Raw genomic sequence first — 14,657 nt, 5'->3', positions numbered from 1 at the left:
GCGAGTTTTCCATTTTCATTTTCAATTTTCTCTGCTTGCGCGCCAGTAGCGCATTGACGGCTCAGCAGCTCGTCTCGGCTGCTTTCGATTTCACTTAGCCACCCGCGAGGCCGTCAATCATTCAAAATTAAAAAACACTTTTTTCCCGCTCAACAATAAAAAAAAAGAATTACAATACTTTAAAGAAAATGAAGACATAAATTTTGCATATCGAAAATTTAAAATATATATTTTGAAATATATTTTTGGTGCCAAATAACTTTTTATGTGCGAATATTAAAAAAAAGATAGATATTTACCGTCGGCATTTCTACAAATTGTGCGACAATTTTTGAAAAAGAAAAAACACATATTTACTGACAATTATTTGAGTTAATTTTTGTATTCTACAATTTGTTATGGTCAATTTATTAGTGAAAAAAATGTATTAAAAATAAAATATATTTAGAGAATTTATTAAAATTACATCAAAATTTGTACGAAAAAATATGAAAATACAACAAAATATAAAAAAAAAATGCAGGATTTTGAATGAAAATAATCTTGCAAATTTAAATAGACATGAAGAAAAGGTAATTATGGAGGATGAGATATATGATATTATATGAATAACAGGTTATTATATCAAATTATTTCTTTAAAACCAAAAATAAAACTAAAGATTATAGAGGTATACAATTTTTTCTTCTCTATCTTTCAGGTCAATCAATCAATCATTCAATGAATTAACAAAATATCAAGAACAGCCCCTATTTAAAGACTGATTTGTTGACATAGAGCTTAATCAGGTGCAAATCGACTTAAAAAAATTAAAAATAAATGTTAAAAACAAAATCAAAACATGCTTAGCAGAAAGTGCGCAAATCTCTAAGCACAAAGTGTGTCAGTTCGTGAGCTAAAAAAAAAAAACACAACAGGTGTCCCAACCGAACAAATGGAGTCAACTCCTTTGATGCATTTCAGTTTTTTATTTTCGTTCGGTTTCGGTTTCTTTTTCGTTTTAATTTCAATATTTTCGTTTTGCTTTTCGCTCGTGAACAACGCGTCCAGTCAAAAAAATGTTGCTGACAATGAGGCGACAGAATGAAGTGATAAGCAGCCAGCAGCATTCCACAGCAGTGACGACCACAATCACAGCCACGCCCTCGCCGCCAGCTACACAGCCTGCATCGGATTTGGAACTAGTGCCGACTACTCCGACCACTTCACAGGATTCGCTAAATACGCCAACAACCCCGCTGAGCCGTAATCCATTGCAATTTGCCGCACCGCCCGCACTGCCACCCATTGCAGTGCCTGGCGTAGCCGCAGCAGCTCCTGCCTTTGGCTACTACAATAGCAACAACGGCGGAGTAGCCGCCGCATCGGCAACCTCCAGCTACCTGCATCAGCCGACCCCTGCTGACAAGGATTCAGCCGCCCATTCCGTGGAACTCGACGAGTACGTGGATATTTTGCAAGTACAACAGTTGCTCTTGGACTCATCAGCGGCTGCCGCAGCTGCCGCAAACCAGAACGTTTCGCAAACTTATCAGGAGCAACAACAACAACAACAACAACAGCAGCAGCAACTGCAGTCACTTGCCAAGCCGCGACCGCGCATCAATCTACAGAAGGCATCGGATTATGCCGCCCAATTAGCGCAGGGTAAGTCCCGCCAAATCGTTGGTCAGTTGTGGTGCCATACTGATCTCTGTGCTCTTCTCAGCAGCTGAGACATCCTCGCCCGCCTCGCGTCGCGTTCTGCTCGACTATCCGAATCCCTATCTGTACGGCAACCACTATCATCACACGCCGCCAAGCGAGGACCTCGTGGCCCTTTGGTTTGGCAGCAATGGAGCAGGTGAGTCATTCAATCCAATATTATTAAGCAGGCGCCCATCACCCAAGCATTGCTCAACAAATGCTCAGTTTAATTAATAATTACCTCCAGTCGAGTGTGAATAGTTGTCATAGACATCGTGTACGCATTCATAATTGTATCTGCTAGATACGTGCTGCCAACACGAAAATGCAATAAGACGGGTCGAAAGCAGTTCAAGCCGAAATTGTTATATACTCTAACAATTGCAAAAACTGATTCGAGATAGAGAAATATTACTTTTAAGAAGTAAAAAATGGAACAAAGAAAAATTAATCCTGAACAAAATGCCTTGTTGCAAGCATTTTCTTTTCAATTTATTCAATATTACTCACTTAACATAAACTCTGCCAGAATCTTGCCAGATAACAAATTCTAGAATTGTATATTGGATTAGGTTAAGACAGCAGAATTCCCTGCTCATATAGATCTTTGGGTTCTTAGTTAAAACTTTGCGTTGATTTGCGTTGTTTTTGTACATTTTAAGACGTAATTCAGTAGTATGCTATTTACATATGAGGAATAAATTCTATTATCAAATATTTTGTCGACAAATCGACAAATATTATCAGCAATATTTTATCTATATTTAAGGTATTTGCGAATATCTTCAAATTGTCGGGAATTTAGTAGTTTCTTTAAAGAATTCGTAAACATTTTAAAGAAGTACTTACTAACTCCCTTAGCTTAACAATTCCTTCCCGTCTATGGGTCAAAATCGTATCAAATAACCTTATTTACACATTCAGCATACATTATTCAAAAAACTGTAAGTCCTTTTACTCAAAACTAGCCCAAGCTCATGCTCTTTTTTTAGTCAAAGATTATTAGCTATACTTAAAAGTATAATCAATCGAGCTCCGTTTATATAGAGTGTATTCATAAACAAACTGCGTTGTCTTTCTCTGCCTCCATCTCTGTCTCTGTCTCTGTCTCTCTCCCTCTCTCTCTCTCTCTCTCTCTCTCTGTCTCTGTGTTGCAATATTGCACTTTATTGGCGCCCCGTGTATTTGGCTGTCTCATTGCATAATTCTCTGGCGACAAGCGATGTCGCTGCGGCTGTAGCCGGTCTACATGTCCCCTGTCCATTGGTGCAGTTACTCAAAACTATCAAAGCGGCTATAAATTGCCAAAATTAATCTATGAATGAGCTGACAGGCAGAGTTGTGCGAATATATATGTATATATAACCCCCGAGCACTCCTCGTCGCCTCTCTAGATCTGTGTGTCTCCGTGTGTAATAGCTCAATAAATATACATTTTTGCGCACATTAATGCCGTTCGCTTGTAATTTTTGACGGCGCCTTCAATGGATCGCCTCCGGCGCCCGGCGCCCGTCGCCCGACGACGCGTTGCACGCGTTCGCTTCTCATAGAGTCGTCGACTCTTTTGAAACGTTGCCAAAAACTTGAAATTGAATTTACAAATGATGCAGCGCATCGGCCCCCAGTGCCCTTTAGTTTTTCTTTTTTTTTTTCCATTTGTATCTTCTGTAAATTTTAATTTTTCGCCATGGCAATGGGCAACAGGTGTTGGCCCAGGTCTAGTCGTGGCCCGATCCCCGATCTTGTGGCCCGCCTCTCTGAGCCAATTGCAATGCAAGCGACGTTGTCGTTGCCGTCGCCGTCGCCGTCGCTGCCGTCACACGTTCCATCGATTACTCGTCTGTCGCTGCCGCATTTGGGTTTGGTCGCCTTTGCGGTTTGCCAAAATTAAGTCAGCGCCAAGACCACCCAAAGTGTGTCAATGTTGACTCTTTATCGTGGAAAGATCGAACCGGAATGTGCATACAATATGATCTTCACTAACATAGAGCTGTTTATAGACAGCGTAATATAATTTGCAGTAGTTTATGTGTCTAGTTTGTAATTTATTAGCAAATATTAAATCTGTTTGTCATTAGAAATTTAAACAAAATTTAAATCAGAATTCATTGCAAAATGAAGTCCTTATAATTTTATACTTTAACTGATGAACATTTTAAAAACAATATCAATTATTATACTTGTATCATTCTTTACCCATAAAATGGGCATGAGAATCTGTTATGTTTTATATGATTAGCATCAAGAGTCGAAATGAGAAAGTCTGTCTATTTTTCCGTCTAATATTACGCCAGATTGTCTATCTGATTCATTTCTTTCTTTCCTTTTGGGTTATCATTATTTAAGAACTCAAAGCAACTTTATTAAAGGCTTGAGATAAGATATTGCATTAATATTCTTTAAGTCCGATATTTGAATTAAATTAAAATTCTTGCGAAAGCAACGCGCGTTCGGGTCAATCACTTCTTACATTTAGTATGTATAGACTATAGCAGGATATTAGTTAGGCGTGGCATCTTCATAATACCCGGTTAAAAGATATAATGAAAATTTACCAAAGAACATTTCAAAATGTATAATATATCTCAATATAACTGCTTGTGCTGACTGATTGACTGATTGACCGATTGGTGATGTGATGAAGGTGCACGTTAAGAAGGGAATACCACCCGCATGTGTAGAAAAATTGCGAAAAAGGTTTGAATGAAACTTTGTTGTTTACCATCCGATCGAATTGGTAGAAATGCGTTTCAAAGATATTTGGGCGAAATTTTAAGATTTCTCCCATTTGCTTTAAACTTATATTTTCAAGAACTTAATGAATACATGTTTCAGCGATTTAGAAAACTCCACCCGCAAAGGCGGTCAATTAGCGAGAAACGGTTGTATGAACGGTTTTTGTTTACCATCCGATCGGCTTCAAACTCACTTTCAAAGATCTTTGAGACAATTAATTTTATACGTGCCACGGGCAAGGCCGGGTTATACACGCTAGTACATAATATATATAAAAATATATATATATATATATATATATATATTATATTTAACAATATACTCTCTTTGGGCGCTGCTCATTTTTCTTTATTATCTTATTATCTTTTAGTTCTTAGAAATCAAACATTTCTCCTCGCATGCAATTGTAATTCTCAAAAAGTTTAAGCACATGGAATATTTTGCATGGAAATCTTGAGCTCTGATCATTTATTTGATAACAAGGTTATTTAATTGGAACATTACGAAACAGTTGCGACTGATTCTGATTCGGATTATGGTTTCAATATTGTTCACCCCCTTTGAGTGATCAAGCGACAGGCAGACAAGTTGCTGTCAAGTACTCGTATTTCCAAGATGCACACAAATTGCCTTAATTAATTAATATCATAAATATGCGACGGCGCTTAATTGTCGAATCGAGCTGCAAAAGCGGCGCCGAGGGGCATAGCAAAAGAACAAAAAATCTGTCTCTCTCTCATGGCAAAGCTAATTAGCCAGGAAATGACCCCGGCTGACCGATCGGCAAGAGCAACAGCAGCAATTGCAGCCACAGTAGTCACACAGCTGAGTGACCCTAATCGACAGGAAGCTGACTCAATCTGAGCGACCGACAGACAGGCCATGGCCACAGTGGTTGCTGTCACTGCTGCCACATTCTGTTGCACTTCAGTTGCAATCAATATTCATAAATCTTTCTCTATCTCTCTTATGCGCTGTGCCAAAAGGTTTACCAATTAATAACGTGACCTGTTTATATATATATATGTATAAAATATATAAATATATATGCGAGTGTATATATTTATAAGAAAATCAAGCTGGGTGATCGTTTCCAATGAAAAATCACACACAAAGCCTTTCAGCGTTTGTCAACGACGTTGACACCGCAGCAGCAGCAGCAGCAGCAACAGCAACAGCAACTGGCAGCAACACGAAGCAACAGTCAAGAAAACTGCAAAAGAAAACGCGACTGCTCTAGACGAGTGCCAACGACTAGGACATACCCTATGTCCAGTTACAAGTATTCCATTTACAGACACTTACGCAGCTTTTTCCTCTTACAAAAATCAGAACTTTTCATCAAATAATATACCAGCTTTGTTTAGTTTAGCAAGAGCTTAAAATCTCTGTCAATTAAATGAAAAAAATGTACATCAGAATTTGTATAATTCTTGCTTTTAACATCTCAAAGATATGTTCAAAAACGAATCTCGATAATCAATATTTATCGATTTATATTGAACAAACGAAAAATGCAAATTGTATTAAACCCCTCTTTGACGATTTAATGGGCACAGGGTATAATTAAAGCGACAATCGACGCTGGGGCAACCTTTGCGCCTTGTGCAACGGAAATCGCTGACATGGACCACACCACAACAGGCACAAGCACAGGCACAGCTCCCTCCCTCCCTCCCTGCTCAGGCAGTGAGGCTTGCCTAATGTTTAATTAAGGTGATTGCTGTGCGGTCACTTGGACGCTGTTGTTGTTGTTGTCGTCATTGCAGTTGCGGCTATTGCTGCTGTTGTTTGCTGACAACAACACCTCACGAATGATCACCAAATTGGTTTGTAAGGATCTAAGCGTGCTGCTTCGCTCGCCATGTCAAACACTTTGGGCCAAAGGACATGTTGCCCCACCCCGCTGCTGAAGCAGCCGCCTCTGATTGCCAGACGGACCACAGCTTTAATGAAGATTAATTGCAATCAGTGCGCCAGTTGAGCGGCGATTAATTGCAGAGCAAGAGAGAGACGACTTGGCAAATGGAAATGAGCTAAGGAAACTGCAGACTTCCTTCTTCTAGTCCATGCAACCGTGGACTGGCTGATGATGTGCATTGGCCATGCCTTTGCCTTTGGCCGTGTGGCTGTGTCTGTGTCTGTGTCTGTGACTGCGGCTTTCGCTGTGGTTCACAAGTTCACGAGACCTCACGAGACGCAGTTGCGGGCAACTTAATTGCCATTTACATGGCAAATGTTGAATGGCGTTTGCTGCCGGCTCAAAGCTTTGTTGGTGGCACAATGCGGCTCTGATGAATTGCAGTTGAATGTTGCTGAGCGAGAGACTTGCCAAACTGCAAAGATTTGTCACAGTTCATCAAAGGTAGACCCACCGGTAACACCATCATCAGGCATAATGAACCTGAAAATCTCATAAATTTGACCCGCAATACGTATTGGATCAAAGTTTATTTGCATAATTTGTATGTGGGCTGGAAAAGTGTGCCACGAACGGATTTAATGGGCGCGTTTTATATATATTTTTCCTCTCAATATTTTCAAATATATTTATATACCCTGTATTCATTAAATGGAAAATAAAGGGTATATTTAAGTTGCGCTTGGTTACTTACATCTTGAAGGGCATCAAATGCATGCTTAGAATTTTGACATTTGGCATTAATTATGTACTCAAAAATACACGTTAAATTATAAGTTACTTCACAATTAAATTTTCCTTATTAAAATATGTAAAATATCCTGCACTCAGATCGCACTTGCCGCAACATACATGTGCAGAGGATATCTGCTAGTCTTGTCATTTTCACACACTTATTTCTTTTTGTTTTGTATTTTTTGCATTGTCACCTGTTTGCATGAGATTCAAACTGGCGCCAGCCTCGTAGTCAGACTCTGTCTGCGGTCGGATCTGCGACTGGTCCAATCGAATTAAATCAAATGTTTAGATCAGAAAACCGCAGCACGTGGGCAGTTTTTTGGTTTCTGTGGTTTGCATTTAACTTAAGTTATAATTTGTGTATCGTTTTAACGGCTTTCAAAGTGAACGCGTCGACGTCATGTGGCTAAAAATAGAGGCTCAGCTCAGGAGCCAAAAGTTGTTTTTGTCTATGGAGTAGGACAGTATTGCATACTAGTATGTTTACATAAAACTGTGTGTGGGTTCAGTCTGCGGAAGCTGCAAACCTTGTAATAAGCTTACATCTTAAGCAATTAATGTCAGCTAAAATATGAGGTTAAATATTATTATTTAATAAAACAATGTGTGAAAGCTGTAAAACCCGTTACAAAAAATAAATTTAAAAAAAAATCAAGAATTGAAAAATGATTTTCATATGTTACATATGTAAATAATTAACGTTTTATTTGTAATGTATGAAAAATAATGTTCTATAAATATATTTAAGTAGTGTGTTGTGCAACATAATCCTCTCGCAACACCCACTGAAAGGCCTAAAAAAATAATGTAAAATGTGCATACACAATTAAACGTTTACCAGGAGGTTTAAAGGTAGGGACCAAGGTCAAACTTTTTCTGCGAAAGTCTGAGTTAGTTAATGAACGTCAAATCATTTAGTTATCGCCTAATTTCACTATTAACACTTCGTACATTCTTAGCGAATGTGAATTAATGTGCCTGTACGCTTTCCCATGAGATTATTAATCAAATTTCGTATCAATGTTATAAAAAATATGAAAGTAACATTACTACTAACAGCTGGTAAAGCAACAAAGGCAAGCGGTAACTTTAAATTCTAATATTAAATTTTAATAATCCAACAACTTTTAATATTCAAAGATAAAGAGTCTTTTCAATGGAGCCCATGGAGCCAATGGAAGGACACGTTTGCGGCGCTTAGGTAAATCAAATCAAATCGATCAGCTGTTTATTTAAAAAAGCGGTACTTTTGCCAGTCATATGTATGTTAACGACAAATCGTACTTGAGTTGAGAATATATTCATTAGAAGCAAATTGACGGGGTTTCGGAAAATTCCACCTGCATATGTGGAAAAACGTTTGCTTACCATTCGATCTGCTTCAAAATCATTTTCAAAGATCTTTGTGAGAATTGAATTGATACGTTCTTGGGTGGCGAAATAAACGAAAGTTTATTATTCAGTTTAAAGATTCTCACCGCAAGACATGGGCGCACATGGGCGGAAACCATTGATTCCAACACTTGGTTCTTTATTCGATGCACTTAAGACAAATTTGTAAATAGAAGTGGCGATCAAGATGGGTAGATTTCAATTTTCCACGGCGTGTACTTAGTATCTACAATTTTTATGCACAAACCGTTCCACGGGCAAGGCCGGGGAATACCTGCTAGTATACAATATATTGTCGGGACAAAAAAACAACGGGTAAACCCAAGTTCAATTTGCTTTTTGTTGAATGGGTCAAGTCTTATTTGAAAATATATGAATGGTTGCAGTTTATCTGTGATAAACATCGTCTTGCTTTTTAGCTACTCGAGATAAGCATCAGCTGAAAGCTGAGCCCACGCTTTTGTCTTTAACCTGTTGGCGCCGCCGCCTTTTGATAGAAGTTGGAAGCGACCCACGCATCAAAACCAAAAAAAAAACCAACTAAAAAACAAATCTGAAAACCACAAACAATCATTAAAGCAAGCAGCGAATAAACTACATTGAAATTTGTTTGATTTTCATTTGCGAAAACCGCAAAATCTTTTTGGGATTTGCATAAAAAATTGCTGCCAGCAATCGAACATGGAACGAGAGACATATGTGCCCCAGCCCAGACCGGCCCCGACCAGCCCCGACATGTATCTGAGTTGATTTCATTCATGAGCCGCAGCTCCATTCATAAGTTGTACATTTCTAGTTTAAGGTAAGCCACCGAACACCACCTACCAGCAGTTCCAACTAGCAACTACCAAGTGGCAACTGGCAACTGGCAACTGCAACTGCATATTATTTATAACATTTTGTAGTTTTTTGGGGTCACATGTTGGCGTGTGTTGCAAATTAAATTTGCAAATTATAGGCTGTCGCAACGGGTTTCCGGTACGACAACGACAACGACAACAACAACAACTCTCTATCTCTCTCTCATTCAGGGCGCTTCAAATGTGTGGCAGCGCAAACAAACTGAGGGCTTCAGATTGAGCTCGAGTCGAGCGCCAGTTTCAGCTGCACTTCATCACGCTCTTGGCCGCCTGACAAGCTCAATGGATATTCATACAGTGCAAAGCCTATATACCCCGAAACACCACCCCGCGCCCCAACCACCTATCTCAGCTAGCCAAAAATGGCACAATCAACAAAATGGTCTCGTGCACATTTGAACTGTCATGCCACAGACGGAATCGCAGCCGGAGTCGGAATCACAGTCAGTGCCACAATCGTCTGACATTTGAGATTTGAGGCGAAATGTCAGTCACTGCTCAAAAGTCCGTTCGTTTCACCGCTTTACTCTAGAGCGCTCGACCGCTCACCATCGTGGGCAGTTGGCCTCTTGGCCACGAAGATGCTTTACAAATATGACAAATATGACTTTTCATAACATTTATACGAAGATCTAATACGCTGTTTAAAATACGCTAAAACAATACATTTTATAAAAGTATAAATAAGTATATGACTTGTTCGATAATCGTAATCAACATCAATATTATTCGTTATATCGATATAACATATGCCAAATAACACATAAGAACAATATTTTGTAACTATGACAATTCTATCGTGGACTAAGTAATCGTTAATGATGATCCCATAGCGATATGCCCATTAATATAAAATACATGAATTTTAAAACGAATGGAGAAAAAACAAGTAAAAGGCTCTAGTCGGGAGTTCCGGACCGTCTTCTAACAACACCAAATGCTGCTCGCGCTTGGCTATAGCTATAAAATGAAAGATACTTGATATATATATACTATTTAAGAAACTACATGCCAAGTTTTTGTGACTCTAGCCATTAAAACCTAAGAGATTTGCTCAAAAAACCAGATTTCGATACCGATTTTTATCGATTACTTTGAAACGGGGAAAGTTATCGATAATCAGAAACAAACTCGTTCTGCGAGGGCACTAGGACCTATATTCCAAATTTCAAGGCTCTAGCTGTTATAGGTTCTGAGATCCTTGCGTTGATACATAACGAAGGAAGGACAGTCCGGCAGATAGACAGACGGACATGGCTAGACCGACTTGGCTTTTGATGCTGAACAAGAATAAATATACCTTAAGGGGTCGGATATGCTTCATTCTGCCTGTTAGATACATTTGCGAAAAAACATTATCGCTTTTTACCCATTTTTAATGAGTTCAGGGTATAAACAGTGCATCAAAAGATTTAATTTAATAGACACAATATTCATAAAAATCATGACCGATATAATTATATCGATATGATTACAACAATATGTATAAACCATTTAAAAATAATCTATTAGAGCTAAGAGATCCGATTCTGTCGTTATAGTCACAACAGTTTTTTAAGAAGGGGTAAATCAACGAGATAGATAAGAAAATTCATAACAACTTTTTACAAAATCGAGCAATGTTAAAGGACACAATAGAAATCGATAAAAGCTAGCTGCTTTTAGCAATATTAATTTTGAATTTAAATTTGTATACATTTGAATTGAATATAGTTTATTAACGAGTAAAAAGGTTGCCTTCACTTACCCCGAGTTCCGTTGTCCCTTTATTTATACACATTTTTTATTTTGAACCTACAAGTGGAATAGCTTAGCTTATAGGACCTACCGTCTGAGGAAGTGTATATCAAAGAGGGGCAGCGTGGCGGATCACAAGACTTCCAACTAAATTTGGTAGTCAAATAATTTACATCAACTTTATGCTGTTTATTGTTCTGTTTGTTGTTGTTTTTGTTGTTGTCGTTATTATTATGTATTGTTGTTGCGTGATTTGAAGTTTTTTGTTATTGTTTTTCTAGTCAGTTTGCTGGGTGGGCGTATCGCGCGCGCAGCTTTCGACCCACTCAGTTGGCTTTGCCTTTTTTAGTGCCGCTTTGGAGGAGCCGCCGTTGCTGAGATTTGATTGGTGGTCAATGCTGGTAGCCGCGTTTCAAGTGCGTTTCCCTCGGTCTGCGATTGCTCTTGTTGTCCACCACTTGACATATTTTAATAAAGCAGCAGCAACAGCAGCCAGCTTGCGGGGCAATACAAAAATAGCCACATGGCTGCCGAAAAAAGCGACTCACAAATTACGCGCATATTTTCTAATGAGCTCATGCGCGCCACGGATCGCCATGGTTCGAAGCCATTTGGCTCGTTCGGAACGGCCAAGATTTTCATCATGCCAACAGCAACCCCCACCCCCCACAAAAGCCTCCCAGCTTCTGGCGCATTGACAATTTCAAGTGTACGTGTCCATGATTTATGCCCGCATCCCCTTCATGACAGTTGACAGAAATCTCTATATGCACAAATATTATACATGTGTACAAAAAGGGGGATTGCGTTGATTTTGGAGCTGACGGCGGCGGCGGCGGTTGCCAAGTTTCTGCTGTATATATCGTTAACACAAAGCCAAAGGCTGTCTTTTTCCTGCTGTCAATGTTGAATGATGCGACGATTTGTGACTGAGCAAACAGAAAGCATGCTAATTAGTGCTGCTAATGGGATAAGTGCTCTCCGTGTATACATATACGAATACGTATCTGCGGCAAACTTCAGCAATTTAACCTAATATTCTGTTTTTTTGTTCGCCATGTTCAGCTTGCACCTGACTCATCAGTTCTAACCTCAAAGTGCAGCGCGGCTGATTAAGCAGCGATCCACAACACAAAACCTGAAATCACAAAACGTTAAATAATTAGTATGTAAATAAGAAACAATACCCAAGTATATAAGCATATATATACCTTAAAGTTTATACACACACCTACGTGCATTAGCATACAATATGCACTTACATACATACATTCATATTTGTATGTATGCACTTTGGCATTAGGCGCAACTGCGCACACCACCAAATTCACACAAAACAAAAAATATATAGCCCCGCACGCTACTTTCACCACATATTAACGTTGTATTTTACACTTTTCACTCCTTATAATATAAGCTTTTATGCTTTTTATAACTCATTTCTTAAAATAATTTTCACACACGACAAATTGACGCTCACTTGAAAAAAAAAATGTGCCCCATTTATGGCGACAAAATAAAGTCAAAAATAATTGGAGCTTGCCAGATCGCGACTTAACTGTGAGGCGTTGCCAACCTGCAAGATATTAAGTAAATATTAATTTACTTGCTGTTACTTGTGATTCATATTATCAAAACTGTTGCTGGCAAATTCCTGCATATAAATAATTAATTTTCCATTGGGCTACAATTATATTCAAAAAATATATGCAGTCAAATTAGCGTGCATGTACACAGTGAAAAATCTGCGAGTACTTAAACATATATATGATTTAATTAATTTATTTGTTTAAATTTAAATGACCTATTTTTATATACAATACATTTTTTATTTAATGTTATTTTTGATGATGCATAATGCCTTCATTCTAATTGGCAGGCGTGATTTATAGCATTCGTCAAATGCGCACTGCAGTGTGGCCTGATTTATGGCGAAAAAATATGCCAAAATTGAAGTTTGCCAGATCGCTGCATAGTTGAGCGGTGTTGCCATCGTTGTAGACAATGAAATAAACAAAAAGAAAAGAAATATAAGATAGTTGCGTTTATTGTTTAAGCGTACTGCACGCAATCAAAATCAATTTATTAAGCATACGTTGGGTAAACAATCGCATTCGGTAGTCCATTAACAAAAGCCGTTTGTTGCCCGCACTGCATCCACACTGCGCAGCACATCCTCTAATCACATACACACACATGTGCATATGAATAACAACAACAACAAATGCAATCAGGCCACCAAATCGCAAAGACTCCGACTTCCAAGTCGGACGACGACGACAGCAGCCAACAAAACTACACAAAGCTACTTACTTTGGCTGCGGCCCCCGCAAAACTAATATAAAAAATAAATAAAAAGACAAAAAAAAAAAAAAAAAAGAGCGCTGCGCCAGTTGGTACAACTGTGAGTTTTTCTAAGCCGACACGCGTTGACTTTGGCTACACAAAAGCATACAATCCCCCGCCTTACCCTGTGCGCTGCTCTTGACTTGTCGCTGTCGCTTGTGCTTGCGCGCTGTGGAAGCTGCTGCGACTTCCTCGAACCTCTCGCTCGCACTTGGCGACAACGGCGACATTGCATTTGAACAGTGGAACAAATTTGCAGCTGATTTATGTAAATCGCCATCGCCAGCGAGTTTCGGGCTCCAATCAGCGCATCGTTGTGTTGTTGCAGTTGCATGTGCTTTACGTGCTGCTCCTGCAGCTCATTGTGCGCTGGCAGCTCCTCTGCCTGCAGCCGGCGGGCGTTTCGTATTGTGCCGTTATTTGGCCCAAAACCACGCGCTCTAAGCGCTACAAAACTGCAATTCATTCAGCGGTAAACATTTTGGTTATGAATGAAGCTGCCCACGCGCAGCACCGAAAACAACAACTGACGCTGCAGTCGACGTCGACAGCGGATGTTGTGTGCTGCGACTGCGACAGCGACGGCTGCTGCATTTGTTGCTTTTACTGTGCTGCGCCCCATTCATTAAACGTTTTTCGATATTTGGATTCTTTTTATTTTTGGCAGGGCGCAGGCGCAGCGTTCGCTGCCAAAACTGCAGTTTTGTCGTTTTTCATGCCAAAAATCGATCAACGCCGCCGACGCCGACGCTGGCGCTGACTTCGCCTCGTGACAAGCGACTGGCACAAAATAATAATAATAAAAAAAAAAAAAAAGAGCCAGGCCAGAGCCGGGGCACAGTTATGCTTTTCTGCTGTTGGCCAATATTCAAATGCAATTTATGTCATCGTCGCCGCTTTTATGCATATATGACGTCAGCCTGGCCGTGGCTGTGGTTGCAGCGGTTGCAGCTATAAACTTGTAATGCCCGCCAGCTGTGTGCGAATTTGAATTTAGCCAGCGCCTTGACAGCAACTTGAAAGCCAAGCAAAACAAAACACAAACAAAAATAAAAGACACACAATTTGCAAAGCCTTTGTCGGACTGAACTCAACAGCTAGCAATATACGTGTAAAGCATTCCATAATTAAGTTATGTAGATAGGTTTCTCCTTATAGCTCAATTTGCCCAAAACCCAAAATATGGCTAAATAGAGGCCAATAAGCGAAGGAATATTCAGGCAACATCAAGTTTAGATAAA

The 14,657-nt window shown here is 39.4% G+C and overlaps 1 protein-coding gene across 1 annotated transcript in view; it reads left to right on the top strand.

Moving 5' to 3' along the window:
- Positions 1–771: 771 nt before the first annotated feature.
- Positions 772–14,657, top strand: part of sr (stripe) — a 52,409-nt gene continuing 38,523 nt past the window's right edge. Inside the window, exons 1-2 of the mRNA XM_064692625.1 lie at positions 772–1,647; positions 1,712–1,843. Of these exons, the coding sequence (XP_064548695.1) occupies positions 1,059–1,647; positions 1,712–1,843 (721 nt within the window). The 5' untranslated portion in view covers positions 772–1,058. The remainder of the gene's footprint in view (positions 1,648–1,711; positions 1,844–14,657) is intronic.

Source organism: Drosophila montana, unplaced genomic scaffold (genome assembly GCF_035044405.1).
Source record: "Drosophila montana isolate Dmon_TW-CO22-7 unplaced genomic scaffold, ASM3504440v1 contig_1505_1, whole genome shotgun sequence".
Classification (NCBI taxonomy): domain Eukaryota; kingdom Metazoa; phylum Arthropoda; class Insecta; order Diptera; family Drosophilidae; genus Drosophila; species Drosophila montana.
Note: the sequence above shows the minus strand (reverse complement) of the source record. Positions and strands in the feature narration are given on the sequence as shown.